Consider the following 17,410-nt stretch of genomic DNA (forward strand, 5'->3'; position numbering starts at 1 on the left):
ACTACTGTGCACTTTATTTTTGGTAAGAACCTTGAAACAGTTCTCTAATCTGATCTTTTGTTGAAGTTTTTTTTCTTTTGAAATGTAAAAAAATCAAAAGACCAATGTTGTAGTCTTAAGTTTGTTTTATTTAATTAATATTTATTATTTAATTAATTTCTATGTCAAGGCTCTACCTCGTTTATAATGGTTCAAGGCTATTGTTCAAGGGCATGTTTTTCAAGAAAAGACTGTAACATTAAAACTGAATTGCGATCTTGTAACACAGTGTTGGTTATAGCAAAAAATAATAAAATCGGTATTAACCAAAATCGGAATCGGCAGGTCAGACTTTTTAAAGATCGGTGATCGGAAATCGGCCAGAAAACTGCAATCGGTGCACCCCTAGTATATGTACCTATTTACTAGCTCATACAGGAATCAATATCCACCTCTATTATTGCAAGAAAATCAGCTTAGTGCCTTGGCTCCCCATATGTTATTATTTAATCCTTCCCAGATAATGCTAAGAGGGTAAAGCGGGGGGTTGGTTGTTTTGAGGACAGGAACAGGTTCCTTGTGTGCATGATGATGGGTCATTGTGTTTATGTTAAATAAAGAAGTGTGGTTAGAGTTGTCTGTAATAAACCGTATGGCCTGTGTTCTTTTAGCAATCCGTCGCTCCCCTCAGTGACCTTCCAGCTGGTCCGAATGTTTTCTTACTAATAGTGTGTCATGCAGATCTTGATCAGCGCTAGTAGGAAGGAATATTTCAGACGTGAGCCCTCATTCAGAAATGTTCAAAACAACTGAGTAATATCCTAAACTGTTTTCTCCGCTCAGATGCCTTCTTCCCATTTTGAGCATTTGACTTTTTGTGTCGCCAGAATCAGCCAGCTGCGCTGAATTAGGCAACCAGTTACAGTCAGCAGCTTTCCCGTATTTGCAGAGAAGAGGTCCATCGTTACCTCCTTCTTCTTCCTGTTTAGTAAAACTTAGTAAAATCATATGGAGGAGTTCCTGTAATGTGATGGTTGGAGGCCAATGGGAGGATTATTTATTGCTTCTACATAAATAAAGCTGGTTGTTCACTCACTCCTCCCCCCTTTGCAGGTCTAATAGACTCATACCTTGTCACTCAAACAAAAACACTTTTGTGAGGAACACCCCCTTTTTTCATGCACACGGACTACATGTTTTCTGCTTAATTGCTGTGGTTTGTGACTGTGTGTGTTCTTGCAGACCAGTTAAAGTGTAGAGTTGCTCTGGCTCCAAAAGGTCAGCTGTAAAATTACCCTCAGGCTCTTTGGAGACTCGGATCTTTATAGTGTGAGAGTTTTATGTATCTCTTTTTATAATTAAAGGTTTTGCCTTTCATTCCAATTTGATATACTACTCAATTTTAATGCTGTGGTAAAGCATCCCATCGTTTTCTTTTTTGGGTCAGTTAACCTTCTGTTTTACCACGGCTGTTTTTTGTTTTGTATGTGGCTTCACATTCTGTTTATACAAATTACGTCAGCTGACAGTAAGAACGTCATGTCTCCAACTTGCTCCTTTGAAAATGCAATAAAGTTGACCACTGAGTTGTACAGAGACAGACTTGTATTTTCAGTAATAAAGCTCTGATTGTTTTATAGAGACTTCACTATATGGAAAGTGTAACAAACATAACATACACCCTGGTTGTAGTTAAAGTCCTTTCAAGGCTTTCTAATTGATTTCTTACACAGCTTTCTTGAAACATGCTGAAAAAAATAAATCCCAAAAACAAACAAACTGCACTTTGGTAAAAGGTTTCTGTTACAGAGGCTAAAGGTGCTACTATTTCCTATTTTACCAGGTTTATTCACATAAAAACCAAAGGTTACACGTGCCTTACGTTTAGTAAAAAAAAAAAAAAAAGATTTTGTGGAACATAGACTTGATCTCATGTAGTTTTTTTATGTGCTCCACTTTTGATGCGCTCTCATTATAAAACGTTCATACATACTGGAGATCAATGGGGGAAAATGTGCAGTGTTCGGCTATGTTATGACCAAGATGGCTAGTTTTTTGTAACGTCTCCATCTTGTTTTATGACCTCTGCTTTTTATATTATCATGTCAAAAAAAAAATCCATTAAATTTTGGTGATGATGTAGATAATAATCTGGATGCTGGAATTTTTGAAAAGATTCTCCAACATTGTCAGATAGGGATGTTTGGCGAAACAAGCAGTTCCCCACTAAACCAGAGGGTGGCAGCAGTGACTATCGACAGTCTAAGAATCTTACTCAAAAAGTCTGGAGGTATTTTACTGAAGACAAAAACACAAGAAAAGGGAACATTGTGGGTTTGTAAGCAGGATCAATTGAAGTATGAATAGATTTTATGGAATTTTTTTTTATGAGATATGTGCCTCATGCCAAGGAACTATTCACATTCAGATCATGTGCGAGTCTTAGCTACAGATGGAAGTCACAATGTGGGGCAACAGATTGCTTGGGCTCTGTTTACCACAGTGCAAGGATTTGTTGGAAAAGAAATGTGGTAACAAGGCTGTCTCCCAAAGCCACTAAAACTAAAGGCTGAAAAACAATGGTGTGACAGGAGTGTGTGTGTTTATGTATTTATAGGTGTACTTCATTATCTTACTGATTTAGAAACATGTTTTTTTTTGGGGGGGCGGGAGTTTATGGCACTAGTGGCTGGTTTTTTTGGACAGTAGGCTGACAGCAAAGGGAGTATGAGAGAGGGGGAGAAATATGCAGCGAAGGACCACAGGCCGGATTCGACCCGGGTCGGCTGCGTCGAGGACTCCATACATGGGTTGTGTGGGCAGTGGAAAATCGGAATATATCACCAAATTGATTTTTTTTTTCTACATCCGACATGGTGTGCACCAGTGTTGGGAAAGTTCTCTTTCTATGTGAACTAGTTCAAAGTTCAGTTCACACTTTTTAAAATGAACTAGTTCAGTTCATCATTGATAATTCAAATTTTTGAACTAAGTTCACATTTTCAAAAAATGAACTAGTTCAGTTCTTTTTTTTTTTTCCATATAATGCTCAATTACACCATAGCCTACTGTAGAACCACAGACAGCAATTATTTTATCAGATGTAACACTGAAACTGTGCGTCAGATTTCATCTTCATATCCAGTTTTGAATCCTTATCCAACCAGGGTTTACATTAGCATTGAGGGGACAGCATTTCCCCATTGTTGCTTTAATGCTTTGTTGCTGTCCATTCACTTCACACTAGTAGCAGCTGCAGCTTTCAACCCTACAGTATATTCTCAAAAACATCAGGAAAAATGTGCTGCTTGAATAATCTTTTTTATGAGGAATTATTAAAAGAAAAACAGGAAAGTAGTCTTTAAGGTGCAAATGTTTTTTTTTTTTTTTAATATTTTTTTCAATTTGAAATTCCATTTCAGTACATACTAAAAAGGAATTCTGGAAAATTATACCAGGCAGGTTTAACAAACAAGTTACATGAATAGTAAAACCCTCAACAACATTTTACTAACACAAACTGAAGGACTAGGCTGAGGTAGGAATTTAAGGTTACTGAAGTGCGGATTTTTTTACTGAAAGCCGGCGGGCAAAGTTTGCAGAGAAATGTAAGATTGTTGCCATCATCCTCACAGACCACCTGGTCATAAAACTGTTTTAAGTGATCATACTGCTGCTTTGTCGCCTCCACGGTGGCCTCCATGCTGCTGTGGCTTCCACGCTGCATTTTGTTTTGATGACGCACGCGGCTCTAGGCTACGACGCTGGTAGCTGGTGTTGCCAGATTGGGTGTTTTCCCCGCTACATATTAAGGCCTGTTTACGGTGTGATTTAGCCAGGGTTTCTCCTGGAGGGCTCTATAGAAATCTGGCAACCTATTGAACAGAGTTGAACTGAGAGTGTGTGCCGTTCACAGACACCAGAATGAACGAGTTCACAATAACGTTCATCAGGCAGTAATGCAGTACGTTCAGTTCACGTTCGCCCAGAATATGAACGAGTTCATGAACTTTCGTTCAATGAACGCGTTCAGGCACAACACTGGTGTGCACTAACCACTGCGTCACCAATGCAATTGCCCCTAGAAACATTTTTTATATATTTACTAACCTTTTGGGGACCATCCAGGCTTGTAGGGACCAAAGGCTGGTGCTAATGTAGTGGACTCCCATTTTTAATGTCAGGGTACAGTATAGAGGTATGGTGTTAATTCACTTTATTTTCACTTTAGTTTAAGTTCAGGGTCAGGGATATGCTGGGAATGGTTTGGGTACATTTGAAGATCTGGAAATGAATAAAAGTCCATTTAAGACTGTAATTTGGATAGAAATACTTTGGACTTCACCTGATTTTGACCTGAAGTTTAGATAAAAAGAATCCAAGTAATATTAAGCACAAAAACAGATAGTTTCTACAGTTAATCTTTGGTCCATCTCTGTCAGGGTCTGTTGAGGCCTGATGGTCCTAAGGAAGCTGTTTGCTAATGTTGTAGCATTTGCAATATTAGCCTTAATGTGGAAAAGTTGCAGCAGTACCTGGTTATAGCTAATGCTATACTGTTTTTTGCAGCAGTAAACTGATTTTAACACAAAATCACAGTGACTGCTTTAAAGCATCACTAATTTATAGGTAAAACACTTTGCTCTCTCTCTCTGTCCTCTCCTGTTGATTAGATTTGATTAGACTTCCAAACTTCTTATTGACGTTACATATAAGTATAACATTTAATCCCTTTTAATAGAATCATCAGTTTTAATTTCAGCAACATCGAAGTAACATTGAATTTAAATTGATTTAGTTTAAACAAAATAAAATAATTTACCAGTAAGAAAAGGTTAGTAACCTCCTACCCAAAAGCACTACATACTAGCTTCATGGTTCAGGATAGACCCAAGTACTTCCTCTCTACCAAGTTTATAATAATGTTTCAATCATTTTTGAATAGGAAATAAACTAAAATCTTTCAAATAAAAAGAATTTTCTTTATTTTAGATTAAAAATTTCTTTAAAAAATAAATGTTAGGCAATATAACCCAAACTAGTGCTAATTAGGGATATCAGAAAAAAATAAATTTGGTGATATGACGCGATTTTTAGCTGCCAATATTTTATCGATCTTTCAGTTCCTAATATCGATTTAAAAATTTTTTTCTATCTAAAACAATAAGGGTACCCTCTGCCTTTTTTGTTGTGCGGTGCAGCACTATTTCTGTAGTTCAGGCAGTCACAGTTGAAGACGTGGAAAGACTCAACCCGCAAACACCATGGATTCTGATGAACATATACTGGGTGAAATACCACAATATACTGTATAGTGGTATTGCAATATGGTGATGATAGCGTATTGTGACCCAAGTATCGTGACACGTATCGCAAAAACGCATGCCCATACTAACCCCTAGTGCTAATGGTGTGTTTCATCATCCTATTTTAGGACTGTCTTAATTCTCAGTAAGGAAGTTGCAGATGTAAAGTCTGAGCTAATGAGGACTGCTAAGAAGTAGCAGACATTCACAAATTGCATACAGCAGACACATCAATAACATACATTTCTCATACTTTATATATAATATAGATGGTTTTACATTTATGTCATTCTCTTAGTTATTTTCAAACTGATCAACAGAGAAGATGAGAGTTTTGCTAAGAAGCAAAATAGATGTGTCATAGTTGAAAGCAAAAGTTCAAAACTGACTAACCAATTAATGCTTATGACAATCCAAGTCTTCATCCTCCCTAGGGTCATGACCCCTGGGCTTTAAAACCACAGAGGAACGTGGATTTCCATGTGTCTGCTGCTCTAATTGTCTCATTAAAAGGACAATTTTTGTTTAAGCTATTATCAGATTTTCTGAATTTGTAGGAAAAATCCGTCTTCATACATGGCTTGTCTTTTTCTCATTTTTCAGCCCATGTGGAAAACAAGGAGCAGTACATTGAGGTGATGGAGAACTTGGGGAACAGCCACTTGAGCCAGGACAACGTTGAAATCTCCACAGGTTTCCTTAACTTGGCTGTTTTCACCAGAGAGGTCACGGCACTCTTCAAAAACCTGGTGAGGGGGGAAAAGTGCAAGTGGGAACTTGATTCACCAAGATTTAGACAATAGGGTGTTTTACAACATAGAGATGAAAAGAAGCTACAAACACAAATAATAGTGAAACCTGAACACGGATGCTGTATTAAGAAAGGGGTTTCTAACAGCTGCACCTTTTGCCTGGAAGTGCGCTGAACCTTTGCACTGATAGTCTCTGCGGTGAAGATAATTTATTCCAGATCTCCATGCGTGAGTCAGCAGCAGCATACATTGACCAAACATACCCCCCCATGTGTCAGGGCCTCTCAGCAGAGACGATACCTACCAGATGTTAAAAGTGGGGCCGCTGATCAAAATAAGCTATTTAAAGAGGTGCATGGCAACAACAGCATTAATTGATTTTCTGATACACATTGACAGTGTTTTCTTTTCTTTTTTTTTGCCAATATAGCCCTGGGAATAAATTTTGAAAAGCTAAATAATAGCCCAACAGATTTGCTTTCACACGCAGACCATTGTGATTGTTACTACAAGTTTCAGCTTGATACTTGTATATAAAAAGTAGTTGAAAGTGATTTAGGGAATTAAAGTTGTATACAACGGAGATGAAAAGGGATTTGAGAAAGGAAGAGGGAATGAGAATTAAGGGGAGGGAGAATGAGATGGAGATGGAAAAGAGGGAGGATAGAAAAGAGAAAATAAAATGACAATACAAAAACAGCAGACTAAGCAATGCAAAATATATACAATAGCTCCTGGAAGTCTGCTTCCACACCTGCTTAAGAGAAGGAAGAAAGAAAACAGAACAAAACAACAGCAAAAATAATACATAAGACGACAAATGTAAACTTTTAAAATAGCTTCAAGAGCAGCAGGTATCTCTTAGATACAAGTCAGTACATTGGTGATTACACAATATTACTCACGGTGGTATATATTTGTAGCTGTGGCGTACTATTTAATATCCATGAACACGTGGAACCAAACACTTATGGTATGTATGCATGAGTATGCTTTTGTATAAAGGGTTAACAAGGGTTCTTCAGGAGGAAAATGTGCTCAATAGAAGGTGTAGGTAGCCCCAGACTCAACTTGCAATGCTTCTGATCAAAATTTATTTAAAGATGTGTATAGTGGTAACAGGCTTTATTACTTTTCTGATACACATTCACTGTGTTTTCTTTGTATCAGAACAAAATTTTTTATCAACTTGCTTATCTGCGTTCCTGGATGCCAACCAAAGCGTCCCTCTGGTTTCCAGGCCTCTGGTTTCCAGGCCCCTTCAGTAATATAGCAGGGTTGACTGTACAGTCAGTTCACGGAAGTGTCTCACTTTGCCAATGGAATTCCCTCTTCCTTCCTCTTCCTTTCTCCTCAAGTGAAGAAAAAGTGCACTTTTTTTTAAGAAAAAAAAATCTTATTTAGAGTTCCAATTTTTTGCAGTCTAGATGTGATTACATTTGGAAATTGGCTCCTCCCTGCAAATAACAGCCACAGTTTATGGGAACTTTGTATGTCTGAGAAACCTTGAGGTGAGGTGTATCCATATGGCTGACATAGCATAGCTCAGAGATGACTGTTAAATACCTGACCTGTCTGCCAGCTCCTTCTAAACGGCAACAGTTGCAAAGAATGCAGTGTAGTGAGAACTGAATTTTTTTTTTTCTTACCTCTTTCCATTAAACAGATTTGTTGTCTTCTAGTTGAGTTGTTCAGGATTAGTTTTATATCAAAGGTTAAAAAGTTTTGAAATTATTATTGTTTTTTTTAATGTTGGGGTCCATCTAGGACATTAAATTTCTGTTTGGTAACCCATTGTAGCCTTATGACTCACTCTTACTCAACGTATTGCCAAGTGAAGATAAACGTCCAGATCTGAATTTAATTTCAACGCACTCTTTACCGTTATAGTTACAACACAAGGCTACTCAGATCCACCTTTTTTATTGGGTGACTCAAAAGGTTACAATAAATGCATCTCCATGTTGTGGGGTTATTCATTCTGTTCCCAGAATTGCAGACCTACTGGGAAATAATAGAAAACTCCTTGAATGAATTTTGTCTGCATGTTTGAGTGTGTGTGTTTGATGGCTCAAGTTTCAGTTGATGGGTACCACATGTGATGTTTTGAAGAAGGGTTGAACTCTCTTGGCTCATTTGCTGTTTACTTTCACCTTTCAGGTGCAAAACCTCAACAACATCATGGCGTTTCCTTTGGAAAATGTGCTGAAGTCTGAACTCCGGGACAGCAGATTAGTGAGTATGGCTATCATGAAAAATAGTTTGACAAATTGAATAAATTTAGCAGCCATTAAGACACCCAGAGATTCAAATATTTGAGTTTTTCATTGATTCCATTTTTAGCAGACGAAAACTCATAATGGATAATGACATTTAGTTAATCTTTTTTTAAAATATTGTTACCAAAGCAATGAATGAATTACTGAGTGCTGAAGGATACTAATTACTTGACTGTGCACCACTGACTTTTTTTTTGCGGAACTAGTGGATTGTTTTTTTGGACAGTAGGCTGACAGGAAAGGGGGTATGAAGGAGGGGGAGACACATGCGGCAAAGGACCACAGGTCGGATTAGACCGGGGTCGGCTGGGTCAAGGACTAAGGCCTCCGTACATGGGTCGTGCGCACTAACAACTGCGCCACCTGCATGCCCCACCACTGACTTTTAATGTTTTCTAAATGGATATTAAGATTCTTACTGTAAAGTATTGATTTAAAAAACTCTTAATTGGTGATAGGATACAAGTCTTTTGAAAAACAGCGGACATTGGAGAGAAACTTGTTTGCAACCATGACTAAAAAAACTTTATATTTAACATTTTTTGCATTGGTTACCAAAAAGTCTTAGCCTGTATAGGAGTCTGAACTTAGCCTGTAAGGTTAACAAAACCTGAACTGAGTGTAGGTTTGTTTATAAAGAAAAGAAAATTAACAATGCAAATTAATGGACATGTACAGTACTGTAGTAGCCATTCAAAATTTCCTCTCTTTACTTAATGGGCCCTTGTCTGGTCCTTGCCTTGCCCCCTACAATTCCATTTTAAATATAAATCTTTGTATTGAAATATTCTTTCTGTCATGATTTGTGGACATTAAGATCTAAAGAGAAGTGTTATCTCCTGGTCAGACACTGTAATTGAGTGAAAGGATGGAATCAGAGTAAAAAAACCTGCATGCCCAGGAGAGGCCAGTGGCTGGAAGTTGGAGGTGATTTGGCTGGGATTCGCAGGGGAGTAGTCTGCCATTCGGCTGGCATTGACTGGGAAGGGCGATTTTGAATGGCTGCTACTGTACATCTAAATATGCCAGATTATAGCCTATGGCTAGTTTCCATCTGTAGTCAATTCATCAGGTTGAGTCAACAACATAAAATGACAAAATCAATGAAGCAACTGTAACAACAAATAGAGCATTAAGCCATCATTACTGTAAGCAGTATAAGAAGTTGGATAATTTATATAGAGAGATAACATTTCAGGTAATAGATCAAGAAATAAAAGGCAAAGCAGGAACAATGGAAATAGTGTATCAATAAACATACAGGCCAAGAAATAATGGATGGTACCCAAACAGTTTGCTGATATTAGATCAATATACAAGCTTTAGGAATTGCTGCTGCAACAGGACTTTTCTTCAAACAGATTTAAGATGTTTTGTAAAATAGGTTGGAGTCAGGAGTTCACATACTGTGTGGTATTGACTTATTAAGTAATCGACCACAATTGTATACAAAAACAAACTTTGATTTTAAATGTGTGCTATTGGGTATACATATTTAATCCATATAAGAAATAAAATAAAGATAAAGAAAAATACTTACATTTGTGTTTAGACCCAATAGGAGTGATTATTTATGAGGTCATTTGTACAGATTATGCAACTTTAAGGAAAACCCAGCAATCCTCCAGCACTCTACTCATGTGTCTAGTTCAATATTTTGGTTCTTTTTTATTCCCCATGACTACAGACTAGTGAGTAATGGCACACAAATGATTTCGTAAGCTCCCTTCACTGCCTTGTCATTGAACAGCTGATACCATGGCTGGACTTTGTTTCTCTGTCATTGAGACAAATGGCAGTTTGCCACTAGAATCCTGATCTGCAAGGTTAACGTCACTGAAGCACGTACGTCTCTGTTCTATAATAGCTCTCTTCTCTTACAGGAACTCAAGAAACACATGGAGAAAAGTTGGAAGGATTACGACATTAAATTGTAAATATTTTTTTTTACTGTCATTCTGTTGGCTGCAACATTTTAGGGGAGTTCTAAGAAAAAAGATGCTGGATTTAAGACAGAAATGTACCATACACTTTGTCCTTTTTCATATTTTGTCACTTTCAAACTAATTTATTTTAACCTTTTGAGATTTTATCTAGTAAATGGTAGAAAGAACGTGATGCATAGTTATTTCCCCCCCCTCTACAAATCAATTCTGAAAAGCAGTTAGTTTAATCTGTTATCCCTTTAATGGATTTTAAACAAAATGGCTTCAAATATAATTTTTCTGTAATTAAATTCCCTCTTTGTGTAACTTGAATATAAGTCCGGCTGTTCTGGGAATGTCCTAGAATTTGTTAGAGAACATTAGTGAACAAGCAGTATGATGTTGACCAAGAAACACAAAGACAGATCAGGGAAAAGTGGCGTAAAGCAGGTTTTGAATCCCATCATCTGAATCCCATCATCTATTAGACGTTTTAAAGCAAGCTTTGAACACCTAATAGAGCTGATTTCAATGCATCTTCCAAAAATAGAGTAGGAGAAAGAAATAGAACAAATATAAATAGAACAAAATAGAACAACATAAAGGCTTAGCGATATGCAGGACAAACAGAGCAGATAAAACCAGAGCTTCACTCTTTGCACTACAGGCTTCTCACTATTTGTGGAAGAGAAATAACATTTCACACACTCCTACAGGAAAACATAGTGATGGCAGCATCATGCTGTGGCAGCACAGAACCTGGCCAGAGTTCTAGAGAGCATGAATAAAGCTAAATACAGTGAAGTTCTTTCACTGAGTCTGAAGTTGATCACACAGCAAAACTACAACCCTGCACATATAGCCAAAGCCAAAGGGTTTAGATCAAAGCGTGTTTTTGTGCTACAACAGACCTTTCAAAGTTTAGACCTAAATGAAATTTAGAACTATGAAAATAAAATTATTCTCACAAATAAGTTATACCGAGTTTAGCGATTCAGCAGAAAAGAAAAGATAAACAATTTAGGCTCTTGTTATATGCAAAAAGACATCCAGTTCTAAACGGTCTTGACTCAAGATCCTGAGAACAAACTCATACCACACCTTTTATATTACGCTGAAAAAAAAAAGATATTTTCATTGTTTTCTCTTCCTCACATCTGCACTACTCTCTGGTGTTCAAGCATAATAAAAGATCACAAAACGTGCGAACGAGAGAGAACGCTGCGATCCAATCCAACTTTATTTAATTGTTTCTCAAGGACCAAAGGGCTGTTTAGTGAACAACAGCAAACCAATACACCAACTCAGAGGACTTGAATCAATTAAAAACAATAAAAGCATAACAAGGTGAAAGTAAGAAACTACAAATGTCTGTACTAAAAAGACATTTGCTTATTTAGGCACCTAAAGAAGCAGCTGGTCAGCTGAGCTGAGTGAAGTGAAGAGTGCATGAAGGTCCAGCAGATCTAATGATAAGAGACACCACTTATTTGCTGCTTAAGAAGATAAATTAACTAGTTAAAAAAGAAAAAAAAGCCTTTTAAAATATAATTAGGCTAAATTATATATGTAAAAAATGATTTTATACCTTGTGATACTGTTAAATGGTTGAGAACAATCCTCTCTATGTTGGCTTACATTTTCCTTTCCTACCACTCTTTATAGGGGAAAGTTGGAAAAGGATAGAAGGGAGAAGGCGCGGCAGCTGGGACTGATCAGGAGAGAGGGATCCGACGGAGGGGAGGACATGGAAAGGGAGAGGAGGATCTTCCAGCTGCAGATGTGTGAGGTGAGAGGGGGCAGGGATCAGGGCCAGTCAAAATATTAAAGCCTAGACTCTGCTGCTTACCTGAAGTGGGTTTTATTTATTCTAACATGGGTGGTCTGCCTTGTCGGTTGCCTATTCCATCTGCCATTGACATTTTTCCTTACACATCCATTATTATTTTTAGCCTAACACGTCAGAATAAATACAATTGCAGTTTGTGGCTGCATGGGAAAAAAAATGAAAACGTTCAAGAGATACAAATAATTTTTTATAGCTCAGAACTAGCACATGTTTCCTGTTGGATATCCTAGTGATATTTTTCCAACACATGAACCCTTATTGTGGGGAGCATAGGGTTAACTGCTGCAAGGAAGAGAAAAGAACAAAAAACATAATGGAACGGTATCTCATTATCTACTTTTTCTTCCTGTTTTGAAGCAAGCAATAGTATTGCATCACAAATTGCTAATACAAGAAGCACAATGTTGATGTTTACATTTGTTGTCACTTGATTATTGTTCCATCTGTTATTTTTGTAGTAACCTCTAAATAAAAAAGAAAAATGCTCAAATATTTCTATATGCTGCAAATTTTTCTAAGCTACGGTCACTATTGGAGATACGCAATTTAGTCTTTTATATGTTTAATCTTTGCAAGACTTTTATGTGACGAATACTTTTAGGGGGAAAAAGTGCAATCAAAAATATTCAAAAAGCAAAATATTCTAACCTTCCACCAGTGATTTATCATTATGGTGATTTATGGTGCTTTGCTCTGTGAGAGACTGTGCTTGTGGTAGAACAGGGTTTTTTTGTAGGGCTGAGCAATTTAGCCAAAAATCCAAATTGCAATTTTGTGATTTATTTTTTATTTTTTTAATTTGCACATACCAAAAATATGTAGATCTTTAACTTTAGGGTTTGTTTTTTTTCATGACCTTAAAAGCCTGCTTGATGCTGGGCTTACTGCTGTGTGGATCTGCATGCTAGCTTTAACTCTCTCTTCCCCTTGTTGTCCCGCAAAACCCTCTTTTTACCGACTCCTAAAGATCTGGAGTGAAAAAGTCAGTGTCTTACACTCGTTAAATGTAATGTTACCTAATTTAGTGCCTCTGCGATTGGAAATTTACATTTTCTTAAAGTGTAATTATATTGCATATGCAATTTATTTCCTAGCCCTAGATTTGAGTTTTATAACAAAGACTATAACAGAAGAGCCATTTTATGCTGTCTTTAGGATGTTCTATCAGTATATATCATGGTTGATGTCCTTGTGTATTCAATTGAAAATGTTGACCTTATTTTGAATGTGAAATGTTTACAAAGCTACAAGCATTTAAAAATTCTGCACAATTTATGACAGACAGGAGCTCAGAAGGATTAAACAGGGAGACTTTGCTGTCTTCTCTTTTACCTTTATGTTATCAATGGAAAATCATACTTACTCTCGCTCTCTCACTGCCTCGCTGACTGGAAAATATGTTTTCTTATAAATACTTTCTTTAATATCTCTGCCTCCTCTGGCTTCCTCTTTAACTATTTCAGTCCTGCTGAATATTGCTGACATCATAGTGCACCCTGGTAGAGCTTGTAAAGCATTAACTAATTAGAGGTAGCCTACTGTATATTTTTGGTTGAGCCAACTTTGGTCAACAGATGATTTCTCGATGCATCTCTAGTCCCAGCGTACCTAATTAGATATAACTGAAACAAGCAAATTGAGTGAATACATTCAAAAAGTGTTGTTTATATAGTTTCAGCGAAGTACAGTATTTAGCCTTGGTGCACAAGTAACAGTGGAAAACCTGATGTAAAGAATAGGCAGGTAGAATCAAGTATCCATTTATTGCACAACATCCCTTAGCCTGTCTCTCCTCCTCCATTATGCACATGTTAATAAAGAACTCACAAACAGGCATTAATATAAACATACCAAAAGCAGATCACTGAGCTGCAAGAAGGATTGTTTCCTATTGTGTTTAATGGTGCAATTACTGTAGTCCTCTCTCTACACACAGCTAAACCTCTCTGAGGTCTTTAAAGGTTCATTGACCAACCAATGTGTTGTAAATGTAACCTTTGAAGGAACATAAAGAGATACTGGAAAGAGTGCAGCTGAGCACTAGCAACAAGAATAAAATTGTCCATAAGGTGTTTTGTCAAGGAGTCATTTTGGTCTAAAGTTTTGTTTGTGCTTTCAGTATCTGTTGAAGATCCAAGAGCTGAAGGTGCGTCAGGGACCTGACCTTCTCCAAAGCCTTATTAAATATTTCCAAGCCCAGCTCAGGTCAGTCTCAACAAACAATATTTTGTATGGTTTATCAGACTATAGAAAATTGCAAATCTTATGTAACAATGCAGATCCTTAAGGTTCAACATTTTCTTTTCACTCATTTCAGAAAGTGTACCTATACCGTGTAAATTCACTACACTAGGGGTGAAAAATGTCCTTTAATTCTTGTAATTTAGATTTCTTCCACTTTCACTTCATGTCAGGGATTCCTGCAGTGTCATTGACACAATGCAACATAATGTCTTCAGTCTCCATATGCTAATTCAGGAGGAGCGGATCCTGCAAAGTCCATAACTTGATGCAGTCAGCTGGTTTAAAACTGAATTGAACTGAAAACCCAGAATTCATAGAGTTACACCCCTTTTTAAAGCAAAGCTATAGCATTGTTTTTCCCGTGCCACTAAATGTTCTCTTACGGCTCAGTTATGTTGAATGCACATATGTTTTAGGCAGAAGTGAGACAGAGGGACAAGTCTGCAGGTATTTAGGCCAACTCCAGCCTAAAATGCAAGCTTACAACACCACACTATGCAAGGAAGTAGAAAAGAAAGCTATTTCTAAATTTGTCAAAGCCTGTTGAGTTTTTTCAAAATTTTTCACAAGATCTGGCTGAATTGCTATATTTGGACACCCTCGCCAGTAGGAGTTTCTCGTCCACCATGTTTTTCCGTGTGGAGCTGTCCAGTTAGTTTTTATACATTTTCCTTGGTGAGCGAGGAGGAAAATCTGTCCTAACAGCAGCAAGTGGAGGGTTGTGGAATCTGAAATGATGTAATTCAGCGGTGCAGACCTTGTGGATGTGTCCAGCATAAACCAAGTCTGGGTCAGTAGAAACAGACGAAACACTATACATAAGCTTCAAGTATCTTCCACTGAGGAAAAGAAGGGATGGTTTAAAGTAATGTCTTCAAATAGAAGTAAATCAAAATAATCAAAGAGGAAGAGCAGAGAGGATTATAATCCAGTTTTCTTGAATTCAAGCCTGATGCTCCACAGTCAATGATAATTTGGGTCTGTTGTGTCTACTATTGATGCAGTAATCTTCTAAAAAAATTTTCTTACCATTTCATGCTTCATTCTGGTGAAAAGCTTTATGGAAATGCTTGTGTCATTTTCCAACAAGACTTTTGTCTGCTTCTGTCTCCTTGAACCCCAGTCGGCCTCAGCAGATGGCCGCTCACACTGAGCCTGGTTCTGCTGGAGGTTTCTTCCTGTTAAAAGGGAGTTTTTCCTCTCCACTGTCGCTACAAGCATGCTTAGTGTGAGGGATTGTTGAAGAGTCAATGAGTCGATGCAATCAACTGGTTTTCCTTAGATAGAAAACTCTGAATCAATTTGACTGTATGATCTGGTGAACTGTAAAGTGCCTTGAGATGACATGTGTTGTGAATTTGGCTCTATATAAATAAACTGAATTGAAAATTTAATTGACTTTACATTTGCCCCTCACTTCATTGACCATAGTGTTACAGTACTGGACACCATACTGGCCTGACCCTATAAATATGCTATGGAGTATAATCAAGCCTGCATCCTACTTGGACCTTCATAAGACCTTATCAGAGTCACTGGTTGAATGCCTGCATGCCAAACAAGATGGTTGAGGTGAAGTAAATCATGCAAACAGGAGACCAGCCGGGAATGAAGAACATTAAAATGATCAAACTTTTAGTCTGACATTGCTGTTTAAAATATCACACATAAGTCATTTATTAGCCATATTGATCAAAATAACAAGAAATAAAGGCTGGGAATATTTCACTCTGTTATTGATCAATATTTGATACATTAGTTTTACATCCTGAGATGAGTGATAAGAAATAACCAACTGTTTGGATCAAAATGCTCTCCATTTTTCTCCTCTTTTATGATATTCCATCCTTTTACTTGGGTACTAAGGAACTGAGCATGTGATGTTTGCTGAAAGCGAAGGTATTTGAACTCAGATACCATCATAACTCAGCGTGTGTTGTTTTCCAATGTCAGTTTTTTTCAGGATGGGCTGAAGGCTGCAGAGAACCTCGCTCCATTCGTTGAGAAAATTGCCTCTTCTATTCACACGGTAAACAGAAACTGCAGGGTTTTTTTTTCTCTGTCTGTCCTTTGTACATTCAGGAAGTAAAGCAGGACCTGAAACTTATTTACCTTTTAGGAATAAGAGGATTTATCCTTAGGGAGATGCAACAAGAAGTCTCAACAAAAACTGTTTATGTTGTCAAAGTTTTACCTTGCATTGAATTACACAGTTAATCTATTTACTGTCATGCTTTATTAATCTCGCCAAATCAACACCCATAAACAGCTTTTTCTAACCACTGCAACCTGAGTAAGGCCCTTAAAGCGTTATGCTTGCAGTTTCACATCCCGTTCACATTTGGATGACCTATTGAATGTTATATGGCCTCTGGGTCAAACAAACTATGCTTTGTCTTGTTTAACATTGGCTCCAGCAGAGATAATACAAGACAGGATGGTGTCCTTTAGTATATAGAGTTAACCGGTTATTTTGAAAATCTGATTCTTTTAAACCTGAGCTCTATCTCATGACTGCAGGTGAGAGACTGAATAGAAATGTGAACTTTGAGTTTCTTGTTTTTTTTTACTACGGATGAGACCCTAATCCTTTTATTCATCCTTCTTTCTGTTTACTGTCATTTGTAAACAAGACACTAAGATAATTGAACTCCACCTCAAAGATAAACTTGTGTGAGGTGGAGAAATGCAGGTTTTTCCTCTTGAGAACCCTAGATTATAAGGAATCATTGCGGTCAGTTACTCAGCAAGTGTTATCTCAGTCCTGCATGTGACACTAAAGATGTCTGACAATCATAACACCTGGTTTATTTATTTTTTTTAATCTTTTTTTATGATTCTGATTAGATTAATTATTTGGAACAAATATTAAAGTTTTTGTATTATTCTTTTTGTTTCAATCACAAGGAAACAGAATATTGGTTTTATCAATATTTAGCTACAGCTCTAAATCAACAGCCCTAATGATGCTGATTTAGATTAAATAAGTTTACCTCTATTAGAATGCCTTTAAAGTAGGACTGCAACTAAGGATTATTTTCGCAAATCAACTAATCGAATTATTTTTTATATCGAT

The 17,410-nt window shown here is 37.1% G+C and overlaps 1 protein-coding gene across 2 annotated transcripts in view; it reads left to right on the plus strand.

The window, feature by feature from the left end:
- LOC119778782 (arf-GAP with SH3 domain, ANK repeat and PH domain-containing protein 1-like) overlaps positions 1-17,410 on the plus strand; it is a 52,325-nt gene that overhangs the window by 11,705 nt on the left and 23,210 nt on the right. For both annotated transcript variants that reach the window (XM_038278155.1, XM_038278154.1), the window contains exons 3-8: positions 5,889-6,034; positions 8,198-8,272; positions 10,200-10,249; positions 11,907-12,030; positions 14,210-14,295; positions 16,288-16,363. In XM_038278155.1, the coding sequence (XP_038134083.1) occupies positions 5,889-6,034; positions 8,198-8,272; positions 10,200-10,249; positions 11,907-12,030; positions 14,210-14,295; positions 16,288-16,363 (557 nt within the window). The remainder of the gene's footprint in view (positions 1-5,888; positions 6,035-8,197; positions 8,273-10,199; positions 10,250-11,906; positions 12,031-14,209; positions 14,296-16,287; positions 16,364-17,410) is intronic.

This window comes from Cyprinodon tularosa, unplaced genomic scaffold (genome assembly GCF_016077235.1).
Source record: "Cyprinodon tularosa strain WSP-4 unplaced genomic scaffold, ASM1607723v1 ctg139, whole genome shotgun sequence".
Lineage (NCBI taxonomy): Eukaryota > Metazoa > Chordata > Actinopteri > Cyprinodontiformes > Cyprinodontidae > Cyprinodon > Cyprinodon tularosa.